The 16,799-nt window shown below is 41.0% G+C and overlaps 1 protein-coding gene across 15 annotated transcripts in view; it reads left to right on the forward strand.

The window, feature by feature from the left end:
- The window catches only part of NRXN3 (neurexin 3), a 454,309-nt gene that overhangs the window by 155,990 nt on the left and 281,520 nt on the right, over positions 1–16,799 (forward strand). For 12 of the 15 annotated variants that reach the window (XR_016308255.1, XR_016308253.1, XR_016308254.1 and 9 more), the window contains 3 exons: positions 570–951; positions 3,241–3,431; positions 4,009–4,182. Coding sequence is in view for 12 of the 15 variants with exons in the window: in XM_089661370.1 (XP_089517496.1) it covers positions 570–951; positions 3,241–3,431; positions 4,009–4,182 (747 nt within the window). In the remaining 3 variants the exon portion in view is untranslated. Of the gene's footprint in view, positions 1–569; positions 952–3,240; positions 3,432–4,008; positions 4,183–7,817; positions 7,845–16,799 lie in introns of all 15 variants that reach the window. The other 3 variants (XM_089661377.1, XM_089661372.1, XM_089661380.1) reach the window with 1 other exon arrangement.

The following is a 16,799-nucleotide window of genomic DNA, read 5'->3' on the forward strand; positions in this document are numbered from 1 at the left end:
GGGTCTGTGGGAAGATGGTGAGGGCGGGTCTGTGGGAAGATGGTGAGGGCGGGTCTGTGGGAAGATGGTGAGGGTGGGTCTGTGGGAAGGTGAATGAAGATTATGATACTTGTATGAGGGAAGATGCGGAGGATGGTCTGTAGGATTATAGTGAGAGCAGGACTGTGGGCAGGTGAGGGAAAATGATGGGGGTGGGTCTTTGGTAAGAAGGAGTTAGGTCATTGATTGTTCTATATCTATTTGTATTGTGTTACTGTATAGAAAAATGTTTGTTGCTTCATGTTTGGGATCTAGAACAGTTTCAATAAGGAAACCAATAAAAAAATGTTACAATGTGCTGCGTTTTGCTGGAATGCATTCTTAATTTCTACCAGCAGAGGGCAGGCCTGTATTACAGTTTAGAACAAATTTTGCGTTGACAATGAAATCTGATGTATTTGTAATGACATTTATTGCATAAAATGAAAGAAAACCCTGTTGTAGCCACTAGAGAGCTTTCTTCGGTATCTGCAGGCCCAGTATATATCAATATATCATCTGACACTGTTGGTTTTGGTCTCGTTACACAGGTACTATGGCGGGTGACCACACCCGCTTGGAATTCCACAACATTGAGACTGGCTCCATGACGGAAAAGAGATTTGCCTCCGCCGTGCCCTCTAAGTTTATTGGGCATCTCCAAAGCCTAATGTTCAACGGTTTGCTGTACATCGACCTGTGCAAGAACGGTGATATCGACTATTGTGAACTGAAAGCACGGTTTGGCCTGCGTCCCATCATTGCTGACCCTGTCACCTTTAGGACCAAGGCCAGCTACTTGACCCTTTCCACCCTTCAGGCCTACACCTCCATGCACCTCTTCTTCCAATTCAAGACCATCTCGTCCGACGGCTTCATCTTGTTCAACAGCGGGGACGGCAATGATTTCATCGCGGTGGAGCTGGTGAAGGGGTAGGAGCAGAGGTCTTGTGGGTGGCCATGGGGTACAAGGAGAACTAATGGGTGCATCATGAGAAAAGGTCATTGGGGTGATTTTAGGCTTCAGGAAGTCATTGGTGCACTTGTGGGGTAGAAGATACTGCAATGTGGACTGTTGTGGGATATCAGGATGGGGGGTGTCTAATGTGAGGTTGAAAAGAGGTCAAGGAGACTCATAAATATATAAGGGGGCATTTTGGGGAGACAGCAGGAGACAATTGTAGACTGGAATTAAGGGTTAAATATTGCAGAATCAAAATGTATCGCTTGCCAGAATGTTTTCTCTAGCCTTAGAATAGAGTGATTAAAGTTTAGACTCCTGTAAGGTGTCTTTGTCCCATTTGGGAAGATTTATCCCTCAATTTGTCCTGGTCATTGGAGCAGAAAGTGGTGGAAAATTCAAAATGTTGAACAGGAATGAAGGGAAAATCTTCAAACAGGGACATCTGTTACCTTCTAAGTGATTTCTCTTACTTCCTGTGGTGTCTTTGAGACAAGAAGGAAACTCTCCCAAAGTGGACATGACCAAAGAAAGGTTTTTTAAGCATTCCCTATTCTGTCAAAAGCTAATAAAAAGTGTTTAGTTTATAGATACACTTTAAGGATAAATTCGTTAAAAGGTTAAAATTGTAACTTTCACTTTCAATAACAAAATTTTTCAAGAAAGTAAAATAATACATATTTCAAAATGGTATTGCTTTCCCATTTTGGTTGTGCATGTATATGATTGTACATATGGATTTCTGTATCTGTGTGGAGATATGATGGTCAGGTGGAAGTAACTGTACACTTCGAGAGGAGACGGCTCAGAAGACATTGAGGACTGACAGTCCCTTCTGAGAGTCCCTTCTGAGTCTTTCAGTGTCACCCCATAAGTTTGCAGGTAGATGAGGTGCACAATATATAGATCCCCTCCAGTAACCCAACACAGAGGCAGCGGAATGTGCACGCTCTTACAATAATCCTGACTATACGTCAAAGGTACTAACAGTTGAGCACTCCAGAAATAACTATCTGCCAGCAGGACTTCAAGAGCCAGTGCAGTCACAGTGAAAAAACGCTGACCATAAACATTGCTGCTAAACAGTATTATCTGCAAGGAGCCAATTTATAAAGTTTCATTATGGTTTGCCTAATTATTTTCTCCGTATTTATTTTCTTTCACAATTTTATATTTTTATAAAAGTTAGTTTAAATATCAAATTTAAGTTTCCTGACCTGATTATCATAATCCTTCATATTTAGTTGTCTTCCCATATTTTGATTACATTTGCTAGATTTATAGCTTTCCGGATTTGGAACTTTAGAAAAAAGGATTCCGAGGATTAGTGTAAAAGCGGCACAAGGGTTGACTTGTATTACTCCCTCTTACTTTGTGTAAGTTCCGCCATTTGTCTTCCAAACATTTTGAACCTTTGTTCATAATCTCAGAAGACACTTTACTCGATGTTGATATCACAAACCTCCAGATTTCTATTTTATAACTTCATGGGAGCATGGCAGGTGAATTTGGTCAGATACTGGGTGAAGCAAACACAAACTGATCTGGTTGGCAGGTCCTTTATAATAAGGTTTTATTGTTACAACAGACAATTTTTTGGTCTTAATTGGAAATGTAGACCATGCATTTGGTTCTTCTTTCACCAGCATTATGGTAATTGGATGGAGACAGCTTTCTGATGAGGTGTAGGGCTGGTGGTCTGGCAGAAGTGAGAACTCTGTATGGCTAGGGGTCTAGCAGAGGTGGGAACCCTGTAGGGTTCGATGTCTGGCAGGGGTAGAAACTCTGTAGGGTTGGATGTTCAGCAGAGATGGGATCTCTGTAGGACTGTAAATCTGGCAAAGACAGGAACTCTTTTGGATTAGGAGCTCACAGAGATGGGATCTCTGTAGGACTGGAAATCTGACAGAGACAGGAACTCTTTTGGATTAGGGGCTCACAGAGGTGGGTTAGGTGTCTGGTAGAGGTGGGAACACTGAAGGATTAGGGGTCCAGCATAAGTAGGAACTCTACAGGGTTGGGCTGTGGCAGGGGTGGGAACTCTGTAGGGTTAGGTGTCTGGTAGAGGTGGGAACACTGAAGGACTAGGGGTCCAGCATAAGTAGGAACTCTACAAGGTTGGAGTCGGGCAAGGGTGGGATCACTGTAGGGTTGAGGTTTTGGTAGAGATAGGAATTCTGTAAGGCTGGGCTTCTGGTAAAGATGAGAACTCTTTAGGGTTGGGGTCCAGCAGAACATCCATATATATCATCTCTTTGCAGGTACATCCACTATGTGTTTGATCTTGGAAATGGCCCTAACGTCATCAAGGGGAACAGCGACAGGCCACTGAATGACAATCAATGGCATCATGTGGTCATTACCCGAGACAACAGCAACACGCACACACTGAAGGTGGATGCCAAGTCCGTCACACAGGTCATAAATGGAGCCAAGAACCTTGATCTGAAAGGTAAAGAGACACCTGGAGTTTGTAGTACAAGTAATATAGGATTATGGATAATATCACAGCTCTTGCTCTAATATTATCAATCTAGCTATGAAGTACCTCCTAATTTACATACAGTCATCTGAAATGGCAAGCAAGGTGCTAAAGAATTGAAGCTCAACTACAGCTAATATTTTGTACTGTAAAACAAGGAAAAGAGGGCGCACCAGCCTTGTGCATTATGTGATAGCTTGATTAATTTCATAAAATTGATGTATATACTCACAAACAACTGATAAAGGCATATCAGTCCACAATGCACTCAAAACGACCTGGTCACCAAGACAAATCCCAAAATGCAAGAGGACCCTCCAAATTTCCAACGCGTTTTGAGGGGGGGGGGGGCTACTCTTCCTCAGAGGCAATCTTAGGTGTTGCATTGACAGAAAATGGTAGAACTGGTATATTAGGTGCCTACATCTTCCCCTTCTGAAAATCTGTTGAGCTGCTGAGAAATGATCTTTAATCTTTAATGTTGTAACTGTTTCCCAGATGAGTTTTGCCTGACAAAAGCTTTCCTTTAATGTTTTTGTTCCTGCAGGTGACTTGTACATTGCTGGTTTGCCGCAGGTCATGTACAGCAACTTGCCGAAACTGGTGGCCTCTCGGGAAGGCTTCCAAGGCTGCTTGGCCTCTGTGGACCTCAACGGACGCCTCCCAGACTTGATCAATGATGCACCGCACCGCAGTGGGCAGATCGAACGCGGATGTGAAGGTACGAAGCCACATTACCCTTTCGTCTACATCGAGAGCAACGCTAGTTTTTTGGAACCCCTCACTTCGTCCCTTGACGCCTCCATCACATTCCCATCCGCACCCCTGTCCTGCACGTCCACCCCATCATATTTCTTCACTCTGATCCTCACCACGGCACTTTTCACCCTTATTTTCCTCCATCACGGTGAACTGCTCCACTACCCTCTAAGTCTTGACCAATCGGAGGCACCCTGACAGCCACTGACCTTCCTGATTTCCTGACCAACATCCTCATATAGGACAGAATTCACGGAGTATATTTATTTTTGTATATTGTTCTTAAATGCTAAAATTGCCAGCCGGCTTTGGAAATAAAATCCTGAAAATTCTTGAATTAGAAATGGACGAGAGCCATTTTCATTTTCTTTTACTGTGAAAATTTTGGGTTGTTTGGCATACATCGCCTGTAGAAGAGGCCAAATCAGATATGAGAGGTGTGCCCATGTCCACATTTTATATACCATTTACACGCAATGCCAATTTCCTTGACGGTGCCCAAAGTGAGCCTGATAAGAATGTGAAGACTTTGCGGCAAATACTGTGAAATATTTTCAGTCGGATAATTTGCACAGTATTAATGTTTCCTTGACAGTCATGTGACTTGTACCTGGCTGCCCTGTACCGCCATCACTGCCAATGCAATAAATGCTGATCTGTTGAATGGGTTTTCTGCCCCGCTGGCTCCTTCATATTTGTGTTTTTTTTTTTTTTTTCATACTAAAATAGAATTTGTCATTTGTGCACTTTTACAATAATTTTCTTGATTTTGCCTTTTGTTGTTACATTGTCATAGTTTATTATAAGTCTGACACCACCCAAGACTGACGCTTTGTTGGAGAAGCAGAATCCCATGTCAGCTTCTTTATATCTCATGATCACTCCCAATGACGAGACACCCTAACCGGAAATTCCATTTCTACCCAACTGCTGAAACCATTACATGGCCAATTGGTGGTGTCACCTCCCACATGGATTCTTCATATTGTTGAGTCAACAGAAATTAGTGAGTCCAGCTATGCAGGGAATCTCACTATTGTGGGAGGGGCAGAGACACAAACTACTGCATGGAAATCTCACTGTTGTGGGAGGGGCAGAGACACAAACTACAGTACTGCAGGAAATCTCACTATTGTGGGAGGGGCAGAGACACAAACTATTGCATGGAAATCTCACTGTTGTGGGAGGAGCAGAGACACAAACTACAGTACTGGAGGAAATCTCACTATTGTGGGAGGGGCAGAGACACAAGCTTTTGCATGGAAATCTCAGTCTTGGGAGAGGCAGAGACACAAATTACTGCAGGAAATCTCTTCAGTGTGGGAGGAGCAGAGACACAATCTACAGTATGGCAGGAAATCTCACCATTGTGGGAGGGGCAGAGACACAAACTATTGCATGGAAATCTCACCATTGTGGGAGGGGCAGAGGCACAAACTATTGCAGGGACATCTCACAATTGTGGGAGGGGCAGAGACACAAGCTATTGCATGGAAATCTCAGTCATGGGAGGGGCAGATACAAACAACTACAGGTAAAAATCTAACATGGGAGGGGCAGAGGCACAAACTATTGTGGGGAAATCGCACCATTGTGGGAGGAGCAGAGACACAAGCTATAGCATGGAAATCTCAGTCGTGGGAGGGGCAGAGACAAAAACTACTGCGGGTAATCCCATCATTGTGGGAGGGGAGAAGGCACAAACTACTACAGGGAAATCTCACAATTGTGGGAGGGTCAGAGACACAAATTTCTTTGGGGAAATCCCATGAATGTGGAAAGAGCAGAGACACAAGCTACTGTGGGGAAGGCTTACTATCTTTAGGAAGAGCAGAGACCGAAACTAGTACAGGAAAATCTGAACACTGGAGTCATTGAGAGATTTAAGATGCTCCTGAGGGGTTCATATCATTGGTACCCACCTAAAATGAATCAGGGGTATTGGATGGTGCTGAATACTGCAGTGGTGAACCAGCGATGGATCAGAAGTCCTCACTCACCGACATCTCACTGTATCCCAAAGTGTCTCATTCTCATCAATCTGCTTTTCCACTGTGTTTGGGTTCCTCTTACTGGTTCTTCCAGCCTATCTGAAGTCCTCCGAGGATTTATTGAGGGCTTCCAAAAGTCATCCAGGTAGTCCAAGGAATCATTGGCTGGTTATTTTGTATCCAATCAATCGTTCCCTGTACTCCCCTTTTTGGAATTTTGCATTGTTGGGTTCTCATGCTTTACCCTTGCTGCGCTCTTTTGGGCCTCCACATAAAATTTTCCCTACCCAGGTGACCATGCAGTGGATAGAAGGCCAGATTATTATAATGTAGATGGCCTGGACAGGGGCGGACTGACCATTCAAGCACGAGGGCCCAGGGTCAGTAGGGGGCCCCATAAAATGCCCCTGGTACCTTTTTTATAGACTTTTTTTGGTGTGCTTTGAGTTTGGGCAAGGACATGGAGGCCCCATGATCCCCTATTGCCCGGGGGCCCTATGAATTGTCAGTCCGCCCTTGGGCCTGGAACATATACACAGCTCAGAGTGCAGGCAGGAGGAAGGGGTGGACATCGCTAGAATCTCATGGTTTGGCCCACCGGCTCATGCCCAACTTTTTACCAAATGTCCCTGAAAATGTTTTTGGTATCCACCACTGACCCTCAGCCTATTCCTTTTTTCTCTGTGTCTGCTTCATTTTATTAATGTGGAAATTGAGATGATTGTTTTTCCTTTTTTTTTTCGAGGGAATGGTGAGGGGTTACAACCTTTGTCAGGTTTTTACAGCTGTCCCAATGAGGAGATTTTTCTACACTCTCTTCTTGTCGCAGAAACACAACCAGAAGTGAGGAAATCCTACCTATGATCATGTGTCCACATTGGAAGACTTCCTCTCTATTTCTGCTAGGATGATACAGCTTTTTTGTGGTGGTCATCAGGACAGAAAATGGGGAAAATCTTCCTCATGGGGACACAGAGAAAAACTGACTTCTGAGAAATGTTCCAACCACTTTGCACTCCCGTCTAAATCTGGGAAAGAGGTTTGGGCTGGAGTTCAACTTTCAGCTGATTTTTAAGTTCACAATGGAAAAGGTTCTGAATATTTCCAACACATCAGCATTGGGTATGTAGTTACTTTGCCCACTGAGCCATGAATGAAAGTGTTTGCAGCCCTGAAATGACTGCAGGCTGAATGACTATAAAGGGTTCAGGTAACCGGCGGTGAGGTCCTCCAGGTAATCTTTCTGCACCGTGACACCCTGGAAGGGGTGGAATGTTCTTCTGTGGTTGTTCAATGTTCCAGCTCTGTGTCCACAGGAAGCAGATGTAGCAATGCGAAGTATAAAATGTATTTGTGTGTTTCTGTACTCCCCGGGGGCTCCTATGATCCAGGTGACCAGGTGACGGTTCTGGGGCGCCGACATTCCTCCTCTTAAAGGGCAGCTCGCTTGTTGCACTGTGAGCTTTGCTTGTGCGCAGGACTCGCTGGCTGCTCTGCCATCTGCTGGTGGTTGTTGAGAGGTGTGTGGGGCATGAGGTTTAGGGGTACCTCGTGAAATCACTGCTGTACTAACATCTGCTTTGTTTTTGTTCCTCGGCTAACAAAGATGCTTTGACCAAAGCTAATCTACAAGGTAGTCTGCCATCTTCTAACCTGCTTCATCCTGTGTAATACAGCCACACAGCAGCCAGGGGGCGCCATTGGGACTGCGGGCTGCTCTGGCTGCTAGTTTGACTGCTGTGTATGTGGGGGATGGTCAGTACCGCATGGGAGGGGTGCAAAAAAAGGACATTTTATTAATGGGACACAATCGCCAAATCAGTGAGAACCAAAGTACAAAATGACATGTTAAATGATCCCACAAAATACATATCAAACGTGCGCCAAGGAAATGAGTGAAAAATTAAATGTTGCTGTTCAAGGATTGACTAAACGTCAAATAATAATACTAGTAATTAAAAATAAAAATATTAAAAAGAAAAAATTGATATTTTGTGTAATCGTTTAATTTTTTTAAATTTTTTTATATTTTTATTATTATTTATTATTTTTTGACGTTTAGTCAATCCTTGAACAGCAGCATTTATTTTTTCACTTAATGTTTCACTCATTTCCTTTGCACAAGTTTGATATTTTGTGTGGTCATATTTTTTTAATTTTTATTTTTAATATTTATATTTTTAATTTTTATTATTCTTTTTGGATGTTTAGTCAATCCTTGAACAGCAGCATTTCATTTTTCACTCATTTCCTTTGCGCAAGTTTGATATTTTGTATGATCATTTAATATTTTTTTTAAACTTGCGCAAAGGAAATGAGTGAAAAATTAAATGCTGCTGTTCAAGGATTAACTAAACATCAAAAAATAATAAAAAAAATTAGAAATAAAAATATAAATATTAAAAATTAAAATTAAAAAAATATTAAATTTATAATTGAAACATCATTCAGGATGTTGCAAAAGAGGAATTTCCTATTTCTGATGCCTGTGTTGCATTCCATAAGAACATTCATTGCAATTTAGTTAAAAAAAAAATAGTCAAGAAAAGCAAATAAAATGACATTAAAAGGCGGTATTCACAAAGCTGTGATGTTCATCCTTTTCAGTAAAGAAATGTAAGATAATTAATTATTTATCTTAATATATATTTTTAAATATTTTTAATGAACTTAACACCTACGTATTTAACATTTTAGCAACAACATAAATATTGAAAATATGTTTTAGGGGAATTGTTTATGTAAAGAAGAGCAACTCGGTAAAAGGCTCTATTCTCTAAGCTGCGACAATTGTTTTCAACAGTAAAATTTAAAATGTATTTAAATTTCATATTGATATTTTACAATAAATTCTAACTTTTTTTTAAGTTATTGGAAAATATATTTAAAATTTCAGCAATTTAGTTAGAATTTAAAATATACTTTAAGCGGGAAAAAAAAGCAAACTGGTGATTAAATGCTTAATTCACTAAGCTGCAATGATTGTTCTTTTCAGCAATTACATTTAAACTGTATTACAAATTTCAAATCAATATTTAAAATATATTTTAACTTTTAATCATTTTAAATATTATTGAAATTTCAGCAGTATTTAGAACTAAAATTTTGTTTTAGATAAAATGATGTTGCAAAAGAGGAATTTCCTATTTATGATGCCTGTGTTGCATTCCATAAGAACATTCATTGCAATTCATTTAAAAAAAAAGGTCAAAGAAAAGCAAAACAAACTACATTAAAAGGCCGTATTCACAAAGCTTTGATGATCGTCCTTTTCAGCAAAGAAATTTAATATTTATCTTAATATATTTTAAAATATTTTATCTTTTTACCATTTATCTTAATATATTTTAAAATATTTTTAATGAACTTAACACCTACGTATTTAACATTTTAGCAAGGAAATATTTAAAATATATTTTAGGGGAAAATGTTTATATAAAGAAGAGCAACTCTTTTCTCTAAGCTGCGGCAATTGTTTTCAACAGAGAAATTAAAATTTAAAATGTATTTAAATTTCATATTGATATTTTACAATCAATTCTAACTTTTTTTTTTTTTAAGGTATTGTAAAATACATTTAAAATTTTAGCAATTTAGGTAGAATTTAAAATTATATTTTAAGCGGGAAAATTTTTTATTTAAAAAAAAGCAAACTGGTGATTAAATGCATAATTCACTAAGCTGCGATGATTGTTATTTTCAGCAGTTACATTTAAAATGTATTACAAATTTCAAATCGATATTTAAAATATATTTGAACTTTTAATTATTTTAAATATTATTGAAATTTCAGCAGTATTTAAAACTTAAATTATGTTTTAGGTGAAATGATGCTAAAGTGCTCTATTCACGATGTTGTGATGATCGTTATTTTCAGCAATTATATTAAAATCTAAAATGTAGTTACCTTTTTTGTAAATGTAAAATTTATATTTGATATTACATTCTAAAATATATTTTAAGTAAGAATGTTTATGTAAAGAATAGCAAAATGATGATAAAAGGCTCTATTTACTAATCTGTGATCGTCATTTTCAGCAATAAAAAAAAAAATGTTCATATGGATATATTTATAATATATCTAAGTTTCTGTACAATGAATTTAAAATATATTTAAAATTTCAGGATTGAAGCTGCGATGATTATTTTCAACAATTACTTTTAAAATGTATTACAAATTTCAAATCGATATTTAAAATATATTTTAACTTTTAATTATTTTAAATATTATTGAAATTTCAGCAGTATTTAGAACTTAAATTATGTTTTAGGTAAAATGATGCTAAAATGCTCTATTCACGATGTTGTGATGATCGTTAGTTTCAGCAATTGTATTAAAATCTAAACTATAGTTACCTTTTTTGTAAATGTAAAATTTATATTTGATATTACATTCTAAAATCTATTTTAAGGGAAAAACGTTTATGTAAAGAATAGCAAAATGATGATGTGATGATCGTCATTTTCATCAATGAAAATTAAAAAAAAAATTCATATGGATATATTTATAATATATCTACTTTTTTTAAATGAATTTAAATATATTTAAAATTTCAGGATTGAAGCTGTGATGAATGTTATTTTCAGCACTTATATTAAAATGTAAAATGTAATTAAAATTTCATACTGATATATTTAAAATATATTTACATATTTGTAAATTTTGAAATATACTTAAATGTAAGCTACCAAATTAAATTTTAATATATATTTTAAGTGAAAAATGTGTGTTTAAAGAAAAGCAAAATTATTACAAAAGTCTCTTGTCACTAAGCTCCTATGATCTTTATTTTCAGCAATAAAAATAAACTGTGAAATATATTTAAAAATTCATATTGTTATATTTAAAATATATTAAAAACATAATTTAAAATATCTTTAAAACTCCGGCAATAAAGTTAAAATTTTTAAATATTTTTCAGTTCATCTTTTTGTTTTTGTAAAAAGAAAAGCAAAATGATTACAAAAGGCTCTTGTGACTAAGCTCTGATGATCTTTATTTTCAGCAATAAAAAAAAATTAAAATATATTTTAAAATTCATATTGTTATATTTAAAATATATTAAAAACATAATTTAAAATATCTTACATTTTTTAAAAATTTTTTAACTTTATTGCTGGAATTTAAAAGTGAATATTTTGGAAAAAATGATAAAAGGATTGCATTTACTAAGCTGTGATTGTCATTATTTTCAGCGGTGAAAGATAATGATTTAGTGAATCGCTTTTTATTGGGGGCCTAACAATGGCATATAAAAGCGTGATCCTCACAGGAATGGAGATGTTGAATTCCTCAAGGTGTGAATAATTGGTGGAAGTGGCCCCTGGGATTGGGGACCCCAGGCGGTACTGACCATGACCCAATGATGTCCCTCTGCATGCCTTCCTGTGTACATCGTGTGCCTGGCACCTTGTCTCATCTAATACAGCATGATGCACAGTGGCTGAATTGTGGGGAGCTGGGGAGAGACTGGAGGGCCAGGGGGAGGGACTGGAGGGCCAGGGGGAGGGATTACGGGGCCCAGCCGGCCAATGGAGGGGTTTGTGTCTCCCAATGTTTCTGTATTATGAATGTATCACATGACGGGGGAGGGGAAATATGGCGGGAGGTTGCTGGAATGCCGAATTGGTTATTCTTCTATGCAATATAGATTGTCTGATTCCTATTGGTTTGGTAAAGGATGTGGTAAGTCGATCACCTCTGTGTGAAGCCTCAAGTTGAAGCCAGCCTGCTGATTTCTTTATGCAATGGAGACCATGTGACTTATGTAGGTTCCTCATAGGCTGTGACCATGAAGACCCTTTGTGCCCTCCCCCAAGGATGGCGGACATGACGGCACAGCGATGAACCTTCATCATGTACATTGTGACATTGTCCGGAGTAATAAATATTGTACCCGGATCTGGCTATGAAATGCTGTGTACCTGGCATCACCCCACAGAAGGGCGTGGAGGGTGGACGGGATCCATGATAGACGCGGTTGTGTCCAATCTGACGTAAGAAGGGGCCCCAGAACTACCTGGAGTGACCCCATTGGGGGGAGGGAAGAGCTACAGAACTTCCCTGGAGGTCTACATGGGGAACAGGATCTAATGCAGGCCATAGACGGGTCAAAAACCAACCGTTTAAAAAAAAAAAAAAATCGACCGATTTTCGTCCGCACTACAGCCGGCATTTAATTACTTCTGACCCTGCAGAGAGCTCCGCTATTATATTTGACAAGAAAAAGTATTGCGGTTGCAACATTGTATCTGTTTGTATCCATTTTGGATACAGATGGTTTTATACGGATACAAATAGATACATTGTTGCAACCGCAATACTTTTTCATGTCAAATATAATAGCAGACTGGAATTCTTCTTCTTCTCTTCTTCTTCTTTTTCTCCTTCTTCTTTTTCTCCTTCTTCTTCTTTTTCTCCTTCTTCTTCTTTTTCTCCTTCTTCTTCTTTTTCTTCTGCCTCTTCTTCTTTTTCTTCTTCTTTTTCTTCTTCTTCTCTTCTTCTTTTTTTCTTCTTCTTTTTCTTCTTCTTGCAGGTCATGGCTCATGTGCAGATTTTTTATCGGTAAAACGATCGGCCGATTTGCCCATCATTGCTGGGAAAATCGGGCGATCGGCAAAATAGGCGGATTTTTTCCAACTTTACCAATAAAAAAATGTGCCAAAACCCCAAAAAACGGCCGACCAATTAACCCATTAATGGTGCGAAAATCGGCCGAAAAATCGGCCAATTTTCGACCTGTCTATGGCCTGCATAAGAGAAACATCCTCTCCTTCTGAACATACCAGTTTCCTGGCTCCCAAGTCAATCGGACTATAAGGCTGGCCATACATGGGTCGAAATTCAAATTTTTCGTCAGTAATCGGCTGATTTTCACTCTGTTAGTGGGTCAATGGCACTGGCTAATTTTCGTGGTTCCTCCCCTTTTCGGTGATCAGGCATGTTGGAAAATTCATGAAAAACTACCGATTTTCGACTCCATGATGGTCAAATTTTACGATCGTTTTTTCCGAAAAGAATCTGCGCATGAGCCGTGACCTGGAAGGAAGTCTCACCTGTTATATGGGGTGCACTTTATGACTCAGTCGGCCGATTTTCAAAATCATTGACGGCACCAATCGGATTACCGAGAGAGCGGCGTTTTCGATTTTCGGACGAAAAATCGTTCGGTATTCAACCCATGTATGGCCTGCGTAAGTCTGGCATTAGATCTACAGGAAAGAAATTCCGACTTGCTATTGCCACCAGAGACGGCCTGGAAATTGGTATTTTCAGACGCCCAGCAGGGTGTTGTCCATCAGAGCAGGAGGCGGAGTCCCGTGTTCTGTATATTGTGTCACAAGACAGGGAGATATCCTGACAACTGTCTTCTGTATCTCGGCCGGCTCACTCCCTCGCTGGCTGAACGCCGCAGAATCCCTAGTGCCAGGAGCCACATCTCATTGGCTCAACTAGTGAGGGAGCAAATCCATAGGGATCAGCGGGTCATGTCTCGGGAATCCTGATCCTGGCGATTTTGTCCCCGGAATCCACATCACCCTTATGACATCAGCCACAGTCACAATTATTTTTTCATTTTTCTATATATTTATTATATATATATTTTTAAATCTCTTATTTTATGGAAATGGTTCCAATGAGTTTTGTCATCACACCGGGAGGGGTCATCACACACCGGGAGGGGTCATCACACACCGGGAGGGGTCATCACACACCGGGAGGGGTCATCACACACCGGGAAGGGTCATCACACACCGGGAGGGGTCATCACACACCGGGAGGGGTCATCACACACCGGGAGGGGTCATCACACCGGGAGGGGTCATCACACACCAGGAAGGGTCATCACACCGGGAGGGGTCATCACACAGCCGGAGGGGTCATCACACAGCCGGAGGGATCATCACACACCAGGAGGGGTCATCACACCGGGAGGGGTCGTCACACACCAGGAGGGGTCAACACACCGGGAGGGGTCGTCACACACCAGGAGGGGTCATCACACACCGGGAAGCGTCATCACACATCGGGAGGGGTCATCACACAGCGGGAGGGGTCATCACACACTAGGAGGGGTCATCACACCGGGAGGGGTCATCACACAGCGGGAGGGATCATCACACACCGGGAGAGGTCATCACACCGGGAGGGGTCATCACACACCGGGAGGGGTCATCACACACCAGGAGGGGTCATCACACACCGGGAAGGGTCATCACACACCGGGAGGGGTTATCACACACCGGGAGGGGTCATCACACACCAGGTGGGGTCATCACACACCAGGAGGGGTCATCACATCGGGAGGGGTCATCACACACCGGGAGGGGTCATCACACACCGGGAGGGGCCATCACACACCGAACCGGGTCATCACACACCGGAAGGGGTCATCACACACTGGAACGGGTCATCACACACCGGGAGGGGAATCGCTTCTATATAATCCAGGACTTTTCAGGGGCCTTTATTTACAGACAAAAGTCATTGAAAACATCAAATATTTTAAAATCACATAAAGATAATGGGCTGGATTTACCGAAGGCAAATTGACTGTGTACTTTGCAAGTGTAGTCGCTCCAGAGCTTAGTAAATGAAATGCATCTTCACTTTGCAGCATTTTTTGCGCATGTGATTGGATGATGGAAGTCAGCAGAACTTCCCCTCATTTACTAAGCTCAAGAGCAGCGGCACTTGCAAAGTACACAATCTGCTTTTAGGAAATCCACCCATAGCATCGCCCATAGCAATACAGATTTCATCTCTTCATACAAGTTACATAGATACCTCCCATATATAAACCTTAGACTCCACCCCCACCACTATCACCACCCACTCGCCCTCCACCACCACTACCACCACCTCCACCACCATTACCACCACCCCCACCACTATCACCACCCACTCCCCCCACCCCCCTCCACCACTACCACCACCATCACCACCACCACCACCACTGCTGCCACCTCCACCCCCACCACTATCACCACCCACTCCCCCCTTGCTCCACCACCATCACCACCACCACCACTATCATCCCCCCCCCTCCACCACTACCACCACCACTACCACCCACTCTGTGTGAGGTCCTGATCATGTGATCACTGATTGGCCAATCAGTGATCACATGAATAGGTGTAAGCAAGATGTCACTTCTGACATCATTGCTTACTATGTGTGAAATCTGTAAATGATCACTGAGATCACATGGTACAGGGCTATTCACAACAACTTCTACCATGTGACAAGCTGTGACCAATCACAGCTCACTCAGTATTTCTCAATGGCTGCAAGAATGAAGCCAGAGAGAAGGAAAAATGATTGCTTTTACACCCATAAAGGCTGTAAAAACAATCAGTGTAAAAAAAAATCTTCCCACAAGTAGTACAGTGTCACCATGGTGCTAGGGTGACAGTATGTTAAACAAAAATGAATAATAATATATAAAACAAAATGTAAAAAAAAAATTGTAAAAAATTATAATTTTTGCTTATAAACTAATTTGGGTTATTTTTATTTTTACTAAAAAGATAACTGAATAAATTTTGGCCAAGATTTATGAAGAAAGATTATTTATTTGCAAAATTTTATAAGAAAAACACTTTTTTTCATTCTTTTTCATTTATATAGCAAAAAAAAAAAAAAAAATCCCAGTGGTGAATAAATACCACCAAAGTAAAGTTTTATCTGTCTAAAAAAATGCTAAAAAATTCCTATGGGTACAGTGTTGCATGACCGCGCAATTGTCATTCAAAGTGTGACATCACTGAAAGCTGAAATTTGGCCTGGGCTGGAAGTGGTTAAAGTTATGTTATGTGAATAGAAACATGTAACAAATATAAAGTGGTGTGCAGGGGTGGACTGACCATTTGGAAACTTGGGCACTGCCTGAGGGCCCGGGCTCAGTAGGGGGCCTGAGATGCCCCTGGTACCTTTTTCATAGGCTTTTTTGAGTTTGGGCAAGGACACAGGGGCCCCATGATCCCCTATTGCCCGGGGGCCCCATGAGTTGTCAGTCCACCCCTGGTGGTGTGTTATCTCAGTGCAGGTGCAGGAGTGGACATACACGTTAAGGCTCTGCAGCAGGGGAGGACTGACAACTCATGGGGCCTCCGGGCAATAGGGGATCATGGGGCCCCTGTGTCCTAACCCACACTCAAACCATACACAAAAAAGCCTATAAAAGGTACCAGGGGCATTTCATGGGGCCCCCTACTGACCCTGGGCCCTCGGGCAGTGCCCGGGTGCTCAAATGGTCAGTCCGCCCCTGGACACAGTGGAGTATATATGGTGTAGTCCTTATAGTAGCCGTATTGGAAGCTGCAGTGAAATGGGCTCCAAAAGCCCCCTTCCTCCCCCAGCCCCAACTGTACAGGACAGGGGCGGACTGACCATTCGGGTACTCGGGCACTGCCCGAGGATCCAGGGTCAGTAGGGGGCCCCATGAGATGCCCCTGGTACCTTTTTATAGGATTTTTTGGATGTGGTTTGAGTGTGGGCGAGGACACGGGCCCCATGATCCCTAATTGCCCGGGGGCCCCATGAGTTGTCAGTCCGCCCCTGGTACAGTATTAGAATTTTTAGTGT

The sequence above is a fragment of the Staurois parvus genome, unplaced genomic scaffold (assembly GCF_062004578.1).
Source record: "Staurois parvus isolate SC_StPar_1 unplaced genomic scaffold, SC_StPar_1.0 ptg001330l, whole genome shotgun sequence".
In the NCBI taxonomy this organism is placed as follows: Eukaryota; Metazoa; Chordata; class Amphibia; order Anura; family Ranidae; genus Staurois; species Staurois parvus.